The sequence below is a fragment of the Urtica dioica genome, chromosome 9, assembly GCF_054948205.1.
Source record: "Urtica dioica subsp. dioica isolate 48M chromosome 9, U.dioica_male_clone48M_v1_H2, whole genome shotgun sequence".
NCBI classification, from domain to species: Eukaryota; Viridiplantae; Streptophyta; class Magnoliopsida; order Rosales; family Urticaceae; genus Urtica; species Urtica dioica.
This window is the reverse complement of record NC_142764.1, coordinates 27,839,034-27,858,758: the sequence shown is the minus strand read 5'-3', so window position 1 is coordinate 27,858,758 and position 19,725 is coordinate 27,839,034. Positions and strand designations below refer to the sequence as shown.

Here is a 19,725-nt window from a genome sequence, read left to right as displayed (position 1 = left end):
ATTGGCTGAGCATTTTTCTGAGGTCTTCCTTGTCGATGTCGATTGTGTAAGTGTTCAGATTTGGGTGGCGTTCGATTAGGGTTTCCAAAATTGGGGAAATCAATCTACAAGGTCCGCACCACGCAACAGTGAATTAGAACAGCGCCGACAAAGCCTCCTCTGTCAATAATCAGCACTCGCACAATCATTCAACTATTTCATTCAGTCCTATCTAATCGTCTTACCTTGAGCTTTTCTGAAAGCGGATTTCAATTCTTCCTCGGAGTCGATCAGAGCCATCTTGGATTTGGATTTCAATTCGTGTTTTTTACTATCTTAATCTCAATAGCATTCTAAACTTTCAGAGTTAATTCAACAAACATATGGCCGATAATCGATAGAGGCATATAGCATCAGTATTTCTAAATTAACAGCAAATATTTCAAATAAAAAATATGTAGTCGAGAAGAAAAGAAGTACCAGAATGAGAGTTGCGTCGGTGCTTCGTTCGTCGGAGTCCAGAGATCGTCAGAAAAGGTGAGCAGAGATCGTTAAAACCCCTTAAATACTTCGGCAAGAAATAGAAGAAAAATAGAGGTTTCCACTACCTCAACACTAATACACTAACGAGCCTTCATCTCCACTTCATTATCTCGGATTCACGCTCAAGAATCAACAAACCCAAGAAATAAACTCCAAAGCCTAGAATTTCATCTTTAAAATCCGACGAGTAAGGAGAAAAAAAAAGAAGCGTGAGTCCTTACCTTGGACGAGACAGGAATTCCGATCATCTTCCACTTTTTTCAGCGATATTCACCTCTCTCTCTCTCACGATTTCTCCCTCTCTTATCGCTTCTCTTTCTCTCTCTCTCTCTCTCTCTCTCTCTCTCTCTCTCTCTTTCTTCTCTGGGTGTCGTGGGTATCGAATGAAGACGAAGAAGGAAGAGGAAAAGAAAACGCGCGTGATAAAAAGTAAGGGAGAGAGAGAGAGCGTGGAGCCAAGTGTTTAGGAGCCACATGGCACGCAAGGAGTTAGCTAATTTAGCCACGTGTCGCGCAGAAAGGGGGCAAAGGATTGCCACGTGGCAAACTCTGGATAGCAGTTTGAGTGCCATAGATTCTTATTATCTATGGTATGGACATATTGTCCATGGACTGATGGAGAAGGAAAGATAACTAATGAATTAAGATATTAAAAAAAAGAGTAAAGTGGGCAAAATGGTCTATATTCGTTTCAACCTGAAAAATATCAACTTGAAAGATATATATCTTATATATTATTTGTTTTTTTCTTTTTTCATGTCGGTTTAATGCGTCAGATTGGCACTTTTGGTCAGTGTGAATTATGACTTCATGCACTTTATTTTTTATTGACCTAATAATCTGTTTAATTACTTTATTTATTGAAATGATTATATTTTCTATGATGCATAAAAACCAAAATATTCATTTAATCTATTTGAAATTTTTGAATCCTGTCCATGTCGGACAACAACTAGGCTTATCATCAAGTCAGGAAATGATAAATAATGCGCATCCTCTTTTTAAAATGGGGAATGCCAATAAAAATATAACTTTGGATTCCAGATTTACAAATTTTGGAGTTTCATACCATATAGGCTGTGATTACTGATCACTCCAAATCCAAAACTTTATCAATTCAGAAAAATAGGTAGGAAATCACATTACCAAAAAAAAAAAACTCATTATTTTCCATGGGGCAGATTAACACACACCACAAAAAAAAAAAAAAAAAAAAAAAAAAAAAAAAAAAAAAAACCCATTATTTATTTCAGCCATTCCCTAGCCAAATGGTAGGTGTGTAAATGTTGGTGGGACCCACATGGAAATAGCCCAATAGGCCCACTAATTTTGAACCTTTTCCCACTCATTCATGAACATTCCAAACCCCTAAAAAGAACTCACTCACCACCAATCCCTTTCAGAAAAACGAACTAACCATTTTATTTTTATTTTTTATATTCACACAATTCTCTCTCTCTCTCTTTGTCGACACTCATAGCCAATCGCACAAGCCCATCATAGCGTTAGAGAAATGCTCTTCTTTTCATTCATTCGTAGACAATAACGCTTAAAACAATTTCTCTGAATCTCCTCTCATCTCCTACCACCAGCTGTCCTTGAATTCAGGCGTCACTGCTAAAAATTATCTCTTTTTGTTACATTTTCATATTTATTCCCTTCCTTCGATACCCGTAAATAACAAAGAGCGTGAGAGAGGAGAGCCATAAAGCTTTTTCTTTCGTTAGAGATTTCTCACAGGATCTGAGATAAACCCATTTTCATACATATAGATACAATTTTGTGCGTGTTCTTTACAGAGAGGTAATTAATCATGCCATCAGGTGCTAGGAAGAGAAAGGCCGCTAAGAAAAAGAAGATTTTAGAAGCCAACAACGCCAATCCTAATGGTACTCTTATTTTTTTTAATTATTAATATTTAATTCTACATTTTGCTTTACCTTTACTCGATTTGGCCTTTACGGGTGATTTACAAGCAGTCTCGTAAATCCGGCTTCGTTTTCAATTTTCGATCAGAATTGTACTGTGATTGAATCAGTTTTTTTTTTTTTTTTTTTTTTTTTGCTAATTGTATCTCATCAAATTCTTGTGGGCTAGGCTTTCTCTCGTATCATGTGACTGAGAAGGAAAAAAAAAACCCAATCTTTCACTTTTCGATGGGTTACATGTTTTTTTTTTTTTTTTTTTTTTAAATATCTCTTTTACTCGCTTGATTATGAAATCTGTGGCTCTAATTGTGACAGAGCACGATGATTCGAAATCCCAAGATGACAAGGGAAGTGATGGGAGTGAGGTCAGTTCTCCAGCTCAGCAGGACCACAACAACAACAACAATCACCCATTTAGCAAAGGAGACCCATCAGGTGTTCGATCTATTGCCCCGGAGAACATCGATTCCATTGAGAAAGAAAACCAGGGAGATAAAGTCACTGAGATCGAGTGGAGCTTGAAGCCCGAGAAGGACGATGAAGATGGAAGCTCGAGTAGCCGGAGCAGCAGCAACAGTAGCCGGAGCAGCAGCTCCGACGATGAGAATTCCGGCGCCGCTGCTGATAAGACGAAAGAGGAAAAGAAGGTCAAGGAACCGAGCGAAGTCGTCGTCTCTGTCGAAGCCGAGCCCGAATCCTCTGTGGAGGATTGCGACGTAGTCGCCGATTTGTCCCCGGCCCCGGCGATCGAGTCTGTCCAGCTGTCTGTTCCGATCTCGGAGGAGACGATTAATGTCGTGGAAAGCACTTTAGTTCTTTCCTCTGGCGATGACCCCAAAGGCTTTCCGGTCTCGGATGCTCATGTCGCTCAACCCAGCAATGCCGATTCCAAGATTCCTCCGAGCCATGAAAACCAGGTTTTTTTTTTTTTTTATGGGTTGGCCCTTTTTAGTAATTTGAGTGTTTCATTTGTCATGTTTTAAAAATGATTGTAAAATGTTTGTGCAGGCTTCGGTGGGTGTTCATCCAGTACATAAAACCCCGTGGTGGAGTTGCTGTGGAATGTTTGATGTGGTTTCGGGATCGAGATAAACAACAGGTTAGTATTTATCTTGTTATTCTGAGATAGTTATCTATTGGGACCAGGAATAGTTATCTTTGATGTTAACGATGACCCATTTTTGCGATTGTTAGAATCATTGATTTATGTCGTGTTTCATATTATAGAAAGTTGAGGAATAGTGCGTAGGACTAGGTTAAGGATTGAAGTTACTACGGATATTTTGTATTACTTGTATTGTATTACATCTCTGCTTTTCTTTTTATAGGTTACTAGTTGTGACATTGGATTTACTTATTTTAACTTGATTCCCTGCAATGCGTTCTGTTTGCATATATTTGCGGTAATATTTGTTTGAATTGGAGATTGGACACAAGCTTTATCTGTGTGAGATTCTGCACTTTGTTTGTTTTAGCATCAATGCTCTTTGTATTTGTTATTTTCTTTTATGATATTCTTTGGAGTTGAAATAACGAACAATTTTTAAAGAGAATTTAACCTTATCTGATCAAACGATCCAGGTGTTGAAGCAGAATTAGAATCAGTTGCAGAAAAGATTATAGCCGATAAACAAAGGTTCTGAAGACGAGGAAGGGAGAGAGATATTCGTTCGTAGCGATTTAAAGAATTTCCCAAAATTAGAACGAAGTATAAGTGTTGTTTTTCCCCCCGAAAAGAATAATGGGCACAAAGAGGCCCGGCTTGATAGACGGTATAGGGTTTGTGGTGGTTATATAGTGGTGTCTAAAAATCGGTACTCAACTTAATGTTGCTAGCTTTTTTTTTTTTTTTTTTGGAGCATTTACATGTGAATTTTGCAGGGCAGTTTACTCTTTGCTGTATTGTTTTGTGAGAATGGAGTTATTCTAGATTACAACTTATTAATGGCTTCTCATGATTTGTTTGTTTTGGCAAACCTTTTGTTGCCGATTCAAAGCACAGTTTCTTCCAAATTAATATGTTTTATTGGCTTGAAGGAGTAAACAATCCACTCTAATCAAAGAACAACACACCAAAAGTTCCAAAACACACAAGAAATCGCCAAAGAAAAACAGAGAAATGTAATCACACACAAACTCAGGTCTCTCAACACGTGTTCATCTCTTTGAACCGACGGTGTGAATCACCCCGATATATATGAGCTGAGTCACAGAAAGGATGATAATAAAAGCCTCCATAGTTTTCTGCACAAAAAACAGAATTTTCTCAGGTACTTAAGTTTTTTTTCCATTTCATTTCCTTTTACAAACTGCATTAAATTTCAATCGATAATGCTCTCACCAGACGGGCATTCCTGTTCCAGAGCTGAATCTCCTTCCAAGCGAAACTACACAAAGGTTTTAGAAAAAAAAATGGGGAACACAGTCAATTTTCCCGCATAGTAAAAAATACTTAAAAAAGCGAATATAAAAATAATGAGATTATTATTACCCCATGGCAAGTAGTGTGAGAGACCAAGCAATTGCGGCAGCTGAGGCGGCGGAGGGCAAGCTCTCGGGGGTCCAAGAACGGATATGGTTTGCTCCGGAGATGATCGAACCAATTCCAACGACTCCGGCGATCAAAGACAACGTTACAAAGAAACCGGTCGCCGCGTTTCCCATCGGGAAATACAACGGCGAGAAGTGAGCCGGGGGTCGGAAATCAGGACCTAATGAACAGTAATACTATGTTAGTAAATTATTCGATTTTCTTAGAAGAGAGCTCTCAGTTACCGATTTCGAAGCCGTAGTGGATGGCTCGGTTCATAGCCCAGCTACCGATCCCCAAAACTATGGCGTACATGCAGAAATTGAGCACCATAAGAAGCGAGGCTGCAGATTTCATCTGGGTGTTGGCCATTTTTTTTGTAATTATTTATTGTTTCTTGGGGCAAAAGGCACTGTGAAATTGCAAGGTGAAAAGGATATATGTGTCTGTTTTTTTTCTTTTTCAGTGGTTATGTTATCGGTTGTGGATGATGGTACATGATTAATGCGTTAATGGAAGTTCTTATATATATGTTGGGCTTGGCTTTCTTTTTAGGGTTCTTTTCTTGCTTAAGGCTGCTTCTGTGACCCCAAAGGGGATCTTTGTGGCTGTAAAGAAAGAAAGTTTCTTCATCATCAAGGCAAGCCAAAACTGATTCTGGATTCTTACTTGTTTCACATTTCAAAGCCATCTTACTGATTGGACCTTGGACCTTTGTTTTTTGTTTTTTTTTTTTTTTTTGCAACTCGAGAGAATAAACTTTTCATTTTAAAAACACTATCACTTTGTATAGTGTTACAATATTAAGGTTTGGTTTTGCCTTAATCGATCTACGTTTTCACTCCTTCTCAGATTTATTATATTTCCCTCTCCGTTCTTCATTTAGGATGTTTATAAAAAGAATCGCCAAGTCATAAACTTTGAACTTCACAACATGGTCTAAAATTTGTTTACATGAACCTGATCACCGCTTTTTTTATGGCGAAACGACACTAGCATGACACTAACTTCGTAAACGGCAATAAGTGGTAGAAATCAATTAACTCTGTGATTTAAATACACTTATTCTAAAGAAAAGGCTAAAACGAACCAACAACAAAATGTCAGATCCTTTGATTTTAAGGATTTTTTTGTCATCAATATTATATACGTTTTTTTTTTTATTACCACTTTGATAAACAAACTTAATTATTTAGAAAATAAAGAATATGACGTTTCATGTACGTACACGTTTTACATAAACATAATAAAAAAAACAAAATTAGATACTTACAATAAGTTTTAGGTATGATTGCCCCATTATTTTTAGGGATAGACATTTTTATACCTCATTTTCAAATTTGTTTCTAAATTAATTTTTTTTAGTTTATAATTATATGCAAGTATGAGAACTGGCGGAGCTAGGGGCATAGATGAAAAAAAAAATCAAGAGGGCAAGAAAATATAATTACAATATTTTTGGACAAATATAAAAAAGTTATACGTAAAATAACGTTTTTTTTTTATTTGAGGAGGCATATGTTCTTCTTGGATCCAACGAGACTCTGCCTTTGAGTAATAGTATAAAGTATTATTAGGAGATAAACATATGAAAGTATAATCCATAACATAAAAAAAATAAGTAGTAAAGCCTACTTCCAATTTTATCTTAGAGTCCGTCATGTGATTTCGTCAGACGACGACACGTGGCAATTTTTCTCAAGAGCATAATGGTCTCACTTTCTATTCACAATGAAATCTCTCGCCTTCCATGAACAATACCGGGACTCGGCGTCATATGGGACGGAAAAAGTCCAAGTTCTTGATGACAAAATCTTGTATAGTGAACTAACTAAGTAAATATAATGGATTAAAAAGGAAATAAATTAAATAGAAAATTAATGACAAAATCTGGTAAATAATATTTTAAATTTTTTTAAATAATCCAATCCCTCTCTTCCGCATAAGATCTGGAATTCATTCCTATAAAAACGTAACTTATCATATTCGAAATCGTTCCAAATATTATTCCCTATAAGACCTAAATTCATATGTTACTCAAATTCACTTCTTGGCTAGCAGACTCAATACATCTGAGTTACTTCCGATTGATCACCTCGCTTATGTTCAGGTAAGATCTTATTTATATATTTCAATGGTTAACGTAGTTATAACATATGATTGATACCAACCAAGCAGTAACACTCTTGGTGATTTTTTTTCTTAATTTATTACCAATCCATTACAACTTTTTATTTTAGGGGTTAACAATTAAAGATGGCAAGCTTTTCTGACATACCAGAGGAAATCGTAGAGGAAATTCTGTCATGGGTATCACCGGAGTCTCTGATTCGTCTCAAAGCTGTTAAAAAATCGCTGTACACTCTGGTAAACCCTCTCCTTAAGGATCCTAGATTCGTAGTCAAACATCTGATGAACAGCGAAGAGAAAAACAACACATCATGTTTACTTTTCAAGCGCTTCAAAAACTGTGACACGGACGCTTTCGGAAGAGAAAGGAATGTACTAGAACAACAAGGATCGATAACCATCTTCAACAATAATGATGAGGATAAGGATCGACATGTGAGTTACAATGTCGAAAATCTCAAGCCCTTGCTGTTCCTTCCTGACCGAAGCCCTAGCGCTATCGGAAAAATTCAATTGATCGGATTTCACTGCGATGGAATAATTTGCGTGGCCAATCACTCGCTCGGAAGAATCATGCTTTTTAATCCGGTGACGAGGGATGCGAAGTTTCTGCTGGAGCCTGGAAAACGAACGGTCAGGATTGGATTCGGGCGAGACACGATCAACGGGGTTTATAAAGTCGTTAGGGTTTTCCATCGGTCCAGCGCGTTTAGGGCTCAGGTTTTTACCTTGGGAGGAGGTGAAATTTGGAGAGACGTCGAGGTAAAAGTGAATATAAACGACTACTGTATTACCGCCAAAAAACAAGTCTACTCTAAAGGAGTCTGTTATTGGTTGGTTCCGTTTCGTCTCTCTTATGAACCGACAATCCACGCGTTTGACCTTTGTTCCGAGGAGTTTCACGGCTTAGCGTTGCCGGAGAATCATTTGTTGTATCACAACACAAGCCTTTTGGAGTGGAATGAGTCTGTTGCTTTGTTGTATCGAAGAATCGGTGCAATCGTGGACCAATTGGAGATATGGGTGTTGAGTGATTGTGGACCGTCCGATCACGGCTCGCGTTGGGGGTGGAGTGATAAACTAAGGGTAGATGTGACCGGAGGAATTCCGAAGCCACCGTTTGCGTTTTTGGGGAGTGATGAGATTGTTATGAGAATGGGAGCGGGTAACACAAGGATTGTTTCGTATAATTTGATGACGAAGAAGATTCGGAGTGTTTGCGATGGTGATGTGTCGCGGCTTAGGGCTATTGGGTTTGTCCAAAGTTTAATTGGGTTCTCTTGAGTGAAAAATGATTATATGAGTTCTCGGCTGCAATTTTTCTATTTCAATGTGAATGTACAACATTTAATTTTTTTTTTTTTGTGTTTCTTTTTATGTCCATCCGATCAAATGAGGATTCGCGCCTTAATTAACCAAGAACACGGAATAACTTCATGTGCAAGCAAACCTGAAAACACAATAAATCGGGAAAGATAAAACACAAACAAAGCACACGATTTATTTACGAGATTAAGAATGATTGCCTAATCCCTAGAACTCCTCATAATATAAATAAGGTAGTTCGAGCCACTTTAATAATCTCTTGAATCTTTCCTTCATGGTTGCTTCATACATAAGCCACAATGTTGTATCATATCTCCGATCCTAGTTACAAACTAGCGTAATGAGATCAAGCTCGAGAAATTACCTCTCAATTTCCCACCTAGTCCTCATATACAAGAATCACACTAAGATTTTAATACATAGTGATGTCTAACTTGTTACAATGACCAAGTAGAGACTAGTTCAAATAGAACTATCACCATCTAACTTACTAGTTGCACTTGACTTCATCTTGAGCCGTTGCTTTGAAGTTAAAACTCTTCACGATTAAATTGTATTCGACATTAATTAATTAATTAATAACCCCTTTAGTCGTCGTTGAAGAGCTTTGAAGCTGAAACTATGTATTCCTTTTATCTCCATTTGATTAGATTGAAACAAATATTGTGTTATCCTTTTTTATTAGAATTTGTTAAATTTAGTATATCGTGTTTAAATGGAATGGCATAAAAATTGCGAAAAAATACGACATAAGATCCAAATTCCAATATAATTTAGAGTTTATTTGGATTTATTTTTAGCTAAGAATTTAATATTTAGCGGAGATATAAGGAAGATAAACGACGAGAGAGCGTAGTAGTAAGAACTCGTAAGAGAGCTCAAGTTACGGAGATAGCTTAGTAGTAAGCACTAGTGATAAGGAATCAAATTAGCCTACAAAATCCAATGTTTAGTTTTTATAGAATTATGTATCTAATTTTTATTGTTATATCTTACCTTATTTCAGATAGGAATCAAGAAAAATATTCAAAAACAGAGACAAGCAATAGTACTTAAGGGTGAAATACAATCAAAGTTATGGTTTGGATTTGAGGTCAGTAAATAAATCTCGACTATGCATATATGTTTTCCTAAATGAAGTCATTTAGTTGATAAATGTTGATACGCATATCGATAATAGCATGAGCGTGTCTCTGACGTTTCAAATACTTTTCAATGTAATGTTAAATATATTTCGTAATCTCTCAACATCATAAACTTCATTTGGTTTCCATTCTTGATCTTTCTTAATTATAAAATAAAGTTCGGATATTGTTTCCCTTGCTACAAAAAAATTTAAAAAATCAGGATCTCATTCCAATCTTATCTCTTGGTTTAAATTTCATTTTTCTCTTCCAAATCGCATGCTATATACCACTGAATCATCACACTCTGCGTTCCATAAATCTCAATGCTTTGTCACAATATAAAAAAAAAAAAAAAAAAAAAAAAAAAAACTTAACATACACTAACTAAAAGGCAATAACCATGATGAGCCACCCAATGGCCAGTCTCGAATCTAACGTCTCGGCGAGAGAATGGCGGGAAAAAGCCACGAGGTTCGTCGTGGAAGAGTTGATCTTGCTCGGGACGAACCTCTCTCTCCTTCTCGTCGAATTCGTGTTCATGGTCTCCGACGGAGAAGACGAAAAGATCACCGAAACGCTAAAGCTCTTCAGGGCGGTCTTGGAGCCGAAGATCGCCGCCGAGGCCGCCGGAGGGAGAGAGCTCTTCGTCTTCCAAAAGCTCTTCGCTCTCTTCGAGGCCGCCGAGAATGGCGCCAAGAAGATGTTGGGCCTCAAGAAGCTGAAGGGAATCGGATCCGACCCGGACGAGGCGGGCCACGCGGAGGGTCCGACCCGGGTGATCGTGGGGAGATTGTGCGGCGAGATCGCGGAGATTCAGGCGGTGGTCGACGAGCTCTTTTCCGGGCCGGTGATGATGATAGTGCATTCGATGTTGGGCCGGATCGGAGCGTGCCGGGAAGAGTTGGGTCGGATCGCGGTTGAGGTCCACGGTTTCGGCCGGAGGTTTTTCATGGTCAGTGATCATAATCATGATCATGACCTTCTTAGGGAGGTCATTGAGTTAAAAGTTCGCAAATTGTGGATTGACCAAAACTTGGACGAGTAGGTTGATGAGAGTCAGGGAGAGAGTTTTTGTTGCTGTAATCTTTTTATTGTTATTTTTTATGTTTGATTAGCGTGAGGACTATGTTTGATTAGAGAGTCTTATCGTTGTTCTTGTCATTTTTTTTTTTGGGTGAAAATGGTTGACTTTTGATGAATTACGCATGTTTTAATGAGTTTGAGAAAGAGACAGCATTGAATCCCCAAAAGATTGGATTGGAAAACTTATATGCAAGCTTAACTAACATAACTAACTTGACAAGATTCGATGACAAAAATGCCCCTATATCTAAAATGACTACTGCAAAATCATCCTTAATAGAGCGTTGAGATTATGGTTCATACTTCATTGCCGAGACTTCTAATAGTGTAATTTTTGGGACCAGAAGTGTAATATTTTAAGAGATAAATCCATATATCATATGACATAACAACAAAATGAAGAGTTCTTAATAAAACACTCAAATAAAATAGTTATTGGATAATTGATCAGGTCAAGTTTATTAGGAGTCTTACGTGTGATTAGTGATAGAAGAAATTGTATCTTTGCCCCCTGATTTATGGCATCACTGACAGAAGATGACTTATGATATAAAATCGAGGTTATTGGACCTCAATATCACGACCGACAAAATTGATGGACCTTCCGTGTATTATAAGCCCACTCCGTCAGTTAAATGGCCACGTGGTAGTCACATGGTACCAGAGGTAAATGAATTTACGAGAATGTCCTTGGACTTAAGTAAATTGCTTTGATTTTTATTTTATTAAAAAAAATTCTTATTGTCATATGTTGTTATCACTTGGTCAAAGCTCGTCTAATTCCGATTAAAAAAAAGCTACTCGTCGAACAAACGAAAATGTCCGTCGAGCTGTATATTCCTGACGTTGTCGCTGAGGCTGGTGCCGTCGGCGTGCGGGGCGGCGGTGATCCTGCTGCACGCGCCCACCATCGCGGCGGCGGTGTCGGGGGGCGCTGGCACGGGGCCCACATGGTGGGGACGGTAAAAAACTTAATCTCAACCTCCGTGAGACAAGCCCTGGAACAGCCTCTCAACTACGCCAGGAATTACTTGCCCCATATTCTGGAATCGTGCGTGAAGAGAGTGATTTACCTGGACTCCGATCTGATCGTGGTGGACGACATCTCGAAGCTATGGCGGACCAGCCTGGGGTCAAGAACAATCGGAGCACCGGAGTATTGCCACGCGAACTTCACCAAGTACTTCACTCCCCGGTTTTGGGGAGACCCGGCCCACTCGGCGGCGTTCTTGGGCCGGAGGCCCTGTTACTTCAACACGGGCGTGATGGTGATGGATCTGGAGCGGTGGAGGCGCGTGGGGTTCACGGAGCGAATCGAGAAGTGGATGGAGGTGCAGAGGAGGGACAGGATCTATGAGCTGGGCTCATTGCCGCCGTTCCTGCTGGTGTTCGCGGGACACGTGGCGCCCATCGAGCACAGGTGGAACCAGCACGGGCTGGGAGGGGATAATGTGAGGAGGGACAGGATCTACGAGCTGAGCTGCAGATCTGGAGGGGAATGGGTCCGGCGATGGGTTTTCGGCGAGATCGAGCTTCTGGAGGCTTCGTGGCTGTGCCGGAGAGTTAGGAGCGAACGCTCGTTCCGCGGGTCGGGGTTAAACTGGCTGGGAAACTTCGCGGGGACGGATGTTCGGAGGCTGAAGATGAAAGGCTCATAGACCGTGTTTAAAAGCAATTCGGAAGGTGGTGGGGGTTCACTTTAACGGTCGGTCATGGAGAGAAAAACTGATGAACAAGAAGAAAGAGAGAAGCTTCAGAATTGAGAAAAAAAAATTTGTTTTTTAAATTAATTTTTTAATTACACTCCCTCATCCGACTAACAAAATAACGATTTTACCCTTATTTACCAGAACACGTGCGTTCCACGTGATTATTTAACTGACGATTGGGCATCTTTTTTGACGGAAGGACTCAACTACTACTTTTTTATATAACAGGGGGTTAACAAATAGTTTTAAAAAGATAGGGGGCATTTTGCAGTAAGACCATAAATCAGGGGGCAAAGATACAATTTCTTCTTAGTGATATGCAGAGCTCAGTGTATCTATATTTGCTGAGCTGGCTTTAGGTGACTGGTTATTAGTTGCCATCTAGCTAAGCAGTTAGACCATCTCCAACTCAAATGATCTAAATCTGTGCATAATTTTTTTTAATTCGGAAGTTTTATTAATTATAAAATTAACCGCAATTTTATACCTAGTATGTATTGTACGTACATTTCATAACTTTTTGAAAAATTGACCTATCATTTTAATTTGTGTTACAATTTTATACATATTATTAATTTTAAAATTAATATATTCTAAAAAATAATTATTCAAATATAACCTGTACAAGGCATAAATTAATTTTTTTATAGATTTGTAAAATATAAAATAGTAAAAGTTTAAAACTAAAATTGTAAAAGATATAGTGAGAAAAAAAATATATTAAAAAATATGCAATCTTAGAAGGAAAAAATAAGAGTTAGAGATGCGCAAAGAACAAATCAATTTTCATTCCGTTTAAGCATTACAACTAATAGAGAATACTCAATTCGGCGAAAGAAACTTGAGAGAAACAGAGTTGTATAAACAAATCAATTTTAATTCCGTTTAAATACTACAAATCAAAACATGTTTGTAATGTATATATAAATACCAAATTCTACGTTTTTTCAGCGGACTTGATTATTTTCTCTGTTTCCCTTGTTTTTCTGACTAAAGAAAACTTGCGAGAAACAGAGTTGTACAATTAGAAGCGTAATTTTTAGGAACCGAAGTAAATTGACTTTGATCCAGAGTGTAACTGATAAAGTGTCACTAGTGATATCGGTGTATCTATATTTGCTGAGCTGGCTTTATGTCATTGATTCTTAGTTGCCAACAAGCTGACTTGTAAGACCATCTTTTAATAAATTGCATTTTGGAGATGCATCATTTATGGTGATCCAAATATGCATCACCATGCATATTTCTTTTATATAATTCTGAATCTTTTAATAATTATAAAATTATCCCAATTTAATACCTGTGTGCATTATATATTTATTTTTTAATTTTTATGAAAAATTGACCATAATTTTTAATTTGTGTTACAATTTTATACATATTGTTGATTTTAAGAATAAATTATTTGGACAAATATGTAAAATACAAAAATAACAATAATTTGAAACTAAAATTGTAAAAAAAAAAAAAAAAAAATCGAAAGATATACTCAAAATATGAATTATGTAGAAGAAGAAAAAAAATTACATACGAGTTAAAAATGCGCTAATAACAGATCAATTTCCACTCTGTCTAAAAATATCAACTAAGAGAGAATGCACAATTCGGTATTTCAATTAAAGAAACATGCCCATTATTATTCACACTAAACCAATTACATTCACATTGATGACTCTCCTGAGCTGATCAGATCCAACTTGCCCCAAACCTCTCTGATTTGACGATACAAAACCGGTGCTTCCCAATATCCATGATCTCCAATAGGCAGACCCAATTCCTTGGCTAGCTTGTCCATTAGAAACCAAACTCTGTTGAGTTTCTGCACAAACACACACTCGAGATGATTGACCATACCAGTCAACATCTCCTCCGACACCATCATCGGCAAATCCGGGCAGCTAAAGGCAATCTCGAGCCTCAGAACCTCCCTCAATATGAAGTGAACCAGATCGCTCTCCATCTTCATCGATATCCCGCTGCGAAAACACTAATATAACAGGGACAATAATGTCAAAAAAAAAAATTATAACTATATTTTTTTTTAGATTTGGTAATGAAATTTATTTCATAGAATTTACTAAAATTAATAAACAAGAGATGAAATGGATAATTGTTGAACACTCCAACCAGGCTATAAAATGGGCAATAATGTCAAAATTAAAATATATATACACCAAAAACTAAATTTTTGGAATTTTTCATACATAATTTGTTAATATAAAAATAAGAGTTTTTTTTTCTAATAAAAAAAAAATTTGCAGAAATAACATATACCGTAAACAAGAAATGAAAAGGACAGATATTGACTTCATTATCAGAAAAAAAAAATAATAAAAAATAAAACAAAAAACCTGAGGGAGTAAAAACAAATAATTGAAAAAGTTAGGGTTTGCAGGGCCGTACGTACATGGGCTTCTCCGATCCGTATCGTGGTCTCTGCGTAACTCGCCGCGAGCAAGAACATGTCGATGACCACAGAGCGATCTTCTTCCACTTTCAGGCACCCGATCGCCGCCACGACGATGCGAATCTTCCGCCGGAGCTCCTCTCTATCGCTTGACGACTCTGCGATTAGGGCAAAGTAACCCGCGACGCAACTAGAGACACTCGTCCCGAGGCTGATCTCCGCGAGCCTGACCGGAATCTCTCGGCCGGGCCGCCGGAGCAGCCACTCGTTGAGGCTCCTCCAACCTCTCTCACGGCCTCTCTCGGACTCTTCTCTCCAGACCCGCATGAACCGCTTCACGGCCACGGAACAGGCCTCGGGTGACGAGAGCTCGGAAACCCTAGGGACGTTGTAGCGGTGGAACGTCTCTTCGCATTGGTCGAGCCTCTCGTCGAGTCGCCGGAGAAACGCCAGGGACTCTTTCAAGCTCTTCCCATGGGCGTCGAGATAGTCTTCGTGTTGATGAAAGTGGTCGGAGAGCAATGAGTTGTGGAGGTTCATTGATTCCTTGTGCTCGGCTTCCAGAGCGACGAGCTCGTCCCTGTCGATGAGACCCTCTGTGTTTAACAGCCTCTCTTTCTTCAAGCTTACGGAAAGGTTCAGCTTTTGCACCTCCGAAAATATCCTTTTGACCTCTTTGGCCGACATTTCTTGATCGATCTCGCTTTCAAGAATACGACGCGGCTAATCAAGAAAAGTGATTGTCGATTGTTTGTTCTGAGTGTTTCTTTTTTTTCTTTCTTTTTTTTTTCCTTCCTAGAGAGAGAGAGAGAGAGAGAGAGAGATTAACTTTTCTTGGAACGTTATGTGATGGGGATTAAACTATTATGACACGTCGCGTTAAGCAACAAAATGTCGTTTTCGGAGACACAACGGATTTTAAACTCAGTTGAGTGGTTTGGACTTTGGACACAAAAATTATCGTTTCTCTTATCAGAATCAACTAAATTTGTTTTATTTTTTCTCTTATATCAATTATCAAATTTATCACTAAATCCTATAAATACGAATAAAAATCACATTCTTATGAAAAATTAACAAATTTGACAATGAATTTTTCAAATAAACAATTTTTTTTTTTTTTGATAGGAAACATGAAGCTACTAATATATGTGTGCAATTCATTTTGTCAATTATTTAAGAATGCCATACGATGCCACTATTTTAATTTTTGTTACTTTCATGTCCCAAAATAAGTTATCTGTCCAATTTATCCCTCTATTCCCTTCTTGATTGATTCTTTTTCAAATAATTGGCTACGTAAGCCACCTAAACTATAGGAATTGTAAATTAGCCAACTTTTGGTAAATACTTTGTAAATAACCAACTTGCATATGTGGCAGCCTATTAACTACCTAAAATATATGTTTGACTGTGTTAAATAAGTCTTTTATTAATCTGTTAATAAGTTTACTTGGTTATTTACAAGAAATTAACTAAAGGTAGACTATATCTCAATCCACTATATCCGTGTGGTTATATAACTTAATAACCCATTCTTTTTTTTACATTTGTTCTATTTAAATTCATATATTTATATCAGAACCGCATCTAATTCTATCTCATTATTACGGTACGGTGGCTCTTCTCATCATATTTGCCTGACAATTCATATTATGCTCCAGTCAATGTGTTGAGGTGGGCATATAATTTGTTGTTCGATTTTGTGAATCACAGACAGTATTAATTTGTCACCTATCTTATCTTTTAACTCTGATTTTTTGTGCATTCGTCAACTTGTCGTCGCTGTTTCTCCTTCGTATTCTTATTTATTTTAACTTGCCACTCGTGCTCAGCCACTCGCATTGTTGTGGTTCCTCAAACTCTTGCCCCAAAGGTACAAGTTACTAATAAAATTAACATCATAACTAAATTGACTTAAATACAAATTTGTGACATGAAATAACTACAGCATGATAAATATTAGAACTTAGGTTTAGTTCATATGTCGTTTAACATTTGTACACAATAGTCTATTATATCTGGTTGTGTCGTTTTGTTTAGTCTTAGTTTTAGTCGTTTTCTTTCTTTTCTCTCAGCTATATAAGCATTGCATCATGTAACTTTTCAATAAGATCGAATACAATTTCTTATCTGGTTCGTTGATGAACAGAGCTTGTTATCTCAATATTCGATTCTCATCTTCTCAAATCCTAGAAATGCAATAATAAATTAATAAGGAAAATTTTGCTTTCTAGACCTCACACCTACTTAAATTGCTAAATACGGCTTGGTAGTAACATAGTTACAAAATTAGACTTTTGACGTATTTTTTTTACGAGCTTTCGAAGTCCATACCTACCACTAGATGAAGAGCTTTGAAGTTGAAACTCTTCGTGATGAAATTGTATTCCACGTCAATTAATTAATAACCTCTTTAGTCTTCGTTGAAGAGCTTTGAAGCTGAAACTCTTCACGATTAAACTGTATTCCTTTTATCTCCATTTGATTAAATTAAAATAAATATTGTGTTATCCTTTTTTATTAGAATTGTTAAATTTGATATGGCATAAAAATTGGCTAAAATATGACGCTAGATCCAAATTCCAATATAATTTAGAGTTTATTTGGATTTATTTTTAACTATGGATTTTATATTTAGCGGAGATATAAGGAAGATTAACGATAAGAGGAGCTAGCTTAATAGTAAAAACTCGTCAGTGAGCTCGAGTTACGGAGATAGCTTAGTAGTAAGCACAAGTGATAAGGAATCAAATTAGCCTACAAAATCCAATGTTTAGTTTTTATAGAATCATGTATCTGCTTTTTATTGTTATATCTTACCTTAGATAGGAAAATCAAGAAAAATATTCAAAAACATAGACTAGCAACAGTACTTAAGGTCAAAATTCTGTAAATGGAAATTAGAACAATTAAAGGTAAATGGAAACAGTACTTATGGTTAAAATCCATATTGTTAATGCCAAAAAATAATCAACACTTGAACTGGGTCGCGTCTCGGTCTAGGGTCAGACCCTATGATCACATGGTAATCGAACAAAGAAGATAATTCCAAACTTGACGCCTCCGCCGTGTCGAAAGAAGTTTCCGATAGCTTGTTAGTTACCTAAAAAAGAGAGAAACATAAGCTAGAGGAGCGCGGAGGGATTTCCTCCGACGCGCACTCAGATGCTCAACATTAGTCCAAGCGCTATATGAGGTGGAAGGCTTTTGTTTTCCCTTAGAAATTCTAGAGAGAAAAGGTCTGAGGTGAGAGAGAGAGAGAGAGAGCTTTGTTTAGTTCCAATAAACTTTTTTCACCTTTGTGAGAATTAGGCATTTATAATGAAGCCTTACTGCTATCAAGGTGTAGGAGTAGTTCCGTCATTTGGTCGTTGTTGTGGGAAAGTCCTATTGAATGAACAATTCCATCGAGGGGAGGTTTTGTCGATGGGTGGTCCTGTTGAAGGAACGACTCTATAGAGGGGAGGTCTTACCGTCAGGTGGTCGCCGAGAGGTTTTAATGAAAGAACGACTCCATATAGGGGAGCCTTCAATCCAAACTAAATTTCCACCCAAAATTAAGTTATTATACTTTGGATTGAAGGAAAGTACTTTAGCCAAAAGATGAGCGAGAGAGCGAAAAAGTCAAAATTTATTAATCAGGATCAAAAACAAGAAAAAAAGAACAAGATTGTTGAAAAAAAAAATTTAAACACGTAAATATATAAAATAGATAATCACACTTTTGAATTAAATTAGACTTATTATATTTTTGTTCAAAATTATTAAGAAAGTTATTCTTAATATAATCCCTAAACCAAAACGCAAGTACGTTAATATTTTTAGAGTTGATTCCATTCCGATCCTTGCGGCCCATTAGACTTTAATGGAGTGGAATGTAATTCATTCCTATTCACCATTACATTGCTTGCTTGGTTTATTTTGAAACCCTGTAATAATGATTATTTTGAGTGATGATTCAACTGATTTGATTCTTTAATAAATGGGTTGAATGGATCATTCCATAGTAGAATGAATATTTTTTATCAAATTAACCTTTTCAGTAATCTTTATAAAAAAAATTTATCTCAACAATTTTTCCTAAAAAAACCAAAACCAGCGTTTTTTTTTCTTTTCTTCTGAATCACCGTGTGTCTTTCGACAACTTCACTCCGCCGGGAAACTCACCCTTCTCCGCCGTAGCTTCGTCGCCCAAACCACAACACCCATAACTTGGAAAATAAAAACCTTGACACAGTTACCTTGTTGATGACTTGAGTTGAGAGAGAAGCAAATTAAACCCTAAAAAATTGAATTTTGGATTTAATTTTTATTCCTAACCGATGGTATCACCATTGGAACCATTGACGGCGTCGAAGGAGCTAAAATGCCGTCGCCGGAACCAAAGAAATTACTGGCGACGGCGAAGAAACCAATCCCTTGAGAACCGAGAGTGCCGGAACCGGTTCGTCGTCTTCGGCCGGAAAAGCAAAGCCAACGTCTGAAGCGAGCCCAGAACCACCGCCGCAAACCCGAGTTTCCGGGAGCGAGCCCAGACCCATCGACTGTCGATGTGGCTCTGTATTTTTTTTTCTGGGTATATGGTATTTGAAGAACAAGATGATATAAGGGTATTTTTGTCAATACAAATTACAAACTCATTCCATTTATTTTTGTTAATGATTCAAAAATTAAACCAAACAAGTTAATACTTAATAGTCGTGTTTCAAAAAAAAATAATAATAATAAGTTAATGGTTTTCTCTTTACATTCCATTCTCATTCTCATTCCCATTCTAACTTTTATTTTTCAACCAAACATGCCATTTATAACCACGGAAACTAGGAAATATATTACTATAAATATTGCGTCACAACCTCAATCAAAACCAATTTGCTTTCATCAAAATTATACTTGAAGTCGATTTATGTATTACACGAAAAAGGCAATCTTGAGAATCTATAAAGTTGACCAGAAACTT

At 37.2% G+C, this 19,725-nt stretch overlaps 4 protein-coding genes, 1 long non-coding RNA gene and 1 pseudogene across 5 annotated transcripts; 3 read left to right on the top strand and 3 right to left on the bottom strand.

Moving 5' to 3' along the window:
- Nucleotides 1-17: 17 nt before the first annotated feature.
- LOC149386476 (uncharacterized) lies at nt 18-930 on the bottom strand. The gene is made up of 3 exons (XR_016301184.1): nt 588-930; nt 225-481; nt 18-104 (listed from the first exon to the last, which is right to left on the bottom strand). It is a non-coding gene; the product is annotated as an uncharacterized LOC149386476 (long non-coding RNA).
- Nucleotides 931-1,979: 1,049 nt separating this feature from the next.
- On the top strand, nt 1,980-4,391 carry LOC149386475 (uncharacterized). The gene is made up of 4 exons (XM_089625627.1): nt 1,980-2,411; nt 2,766-3,367; nt 3,459-3,549; nt 4,032-4,391. Exons 1-3 carry the CDS (start codon nt 2,336-2,338, stop codon nt 3,540-3,542), a joined length of 762 nt encoding a protein of 253 aa, XP_089481753.1. The 5' UTR covers nt 1,980-2,335; the 3' UTR covers nt 3,543-3,549; nt 4,032-4,391.
- Nucleotides 4,392-4,452: 61 nt separating this feature from the next.
- LOC149386474 (membrane protein PM19L-like) lies at nt 4,453-5,498 on the bottom strand. The gene is made up of 4 exons (XM_089625628.1): nt 5,226-5,498; nt 4,942-5,161; nt 4,792-4,837; nt 4,453-4,694 (listed from the first exon to the last, which is right to left on the bottom strand). The coding sequence occupies exons 1-4, from the start codon at nt 5,350-5,352 to the stop codon at nt 4,608-4,610; spliced, it is 480 nt and encodes a 159-aa protein (XP_089481754.1). The 5' UTR covers nt 5,353-5,498; the 3' UTR covers nt 4,453-4,607.
- A 1,738-nt stretch (nt 5,499-7,236) lies between these two features.
- On the top strand, nt 7,237-8,394 carry LOC149386473 (putative F-box protein At3g17490). Its single transcript, XM_089626520.1, has one exon. The coding sequence runs from the start codon at nt 7,237-7,239 to the stop codon at nt 8,392-8,394; it is 1,158 nt and encodes a 385-aa protein (XP_089482646.1).
- Nucleotides 8,395-11,464: 3,070 nt separating this feature from the next.
- LOC149386472 (putative galacturonosyltransferase-like 7 pseudogene) lies at nt 11,465-12,304 on the top strand (annotated as a pseudogene).
- Nucleotides 12,305-13,929: 1,625 nt separating this feature from the next.
- On the bottom strand, nt 13,930-19,306 carry LOC149386471 (uncharacterized). Its single transcript, XM_089626519.1, has 3 exons — nt 19,160-19,306; nt 14,763-15,485; nt 13,930-14,342 (listed from the first exon to the last, which is right to left on the bottom strand). Exons 1-3 carry the CDS (start codon nt 19,304-19,306, stop codon nt 14,016-14,018), a joined length of 1,197 nt encoding a protein of 398 aa, XP_089482645.1. The 3' UTR covers nt 13,930-14,015.
- Nucleotides 19,307-19,725: the final 419 nt, after the last annotated feature.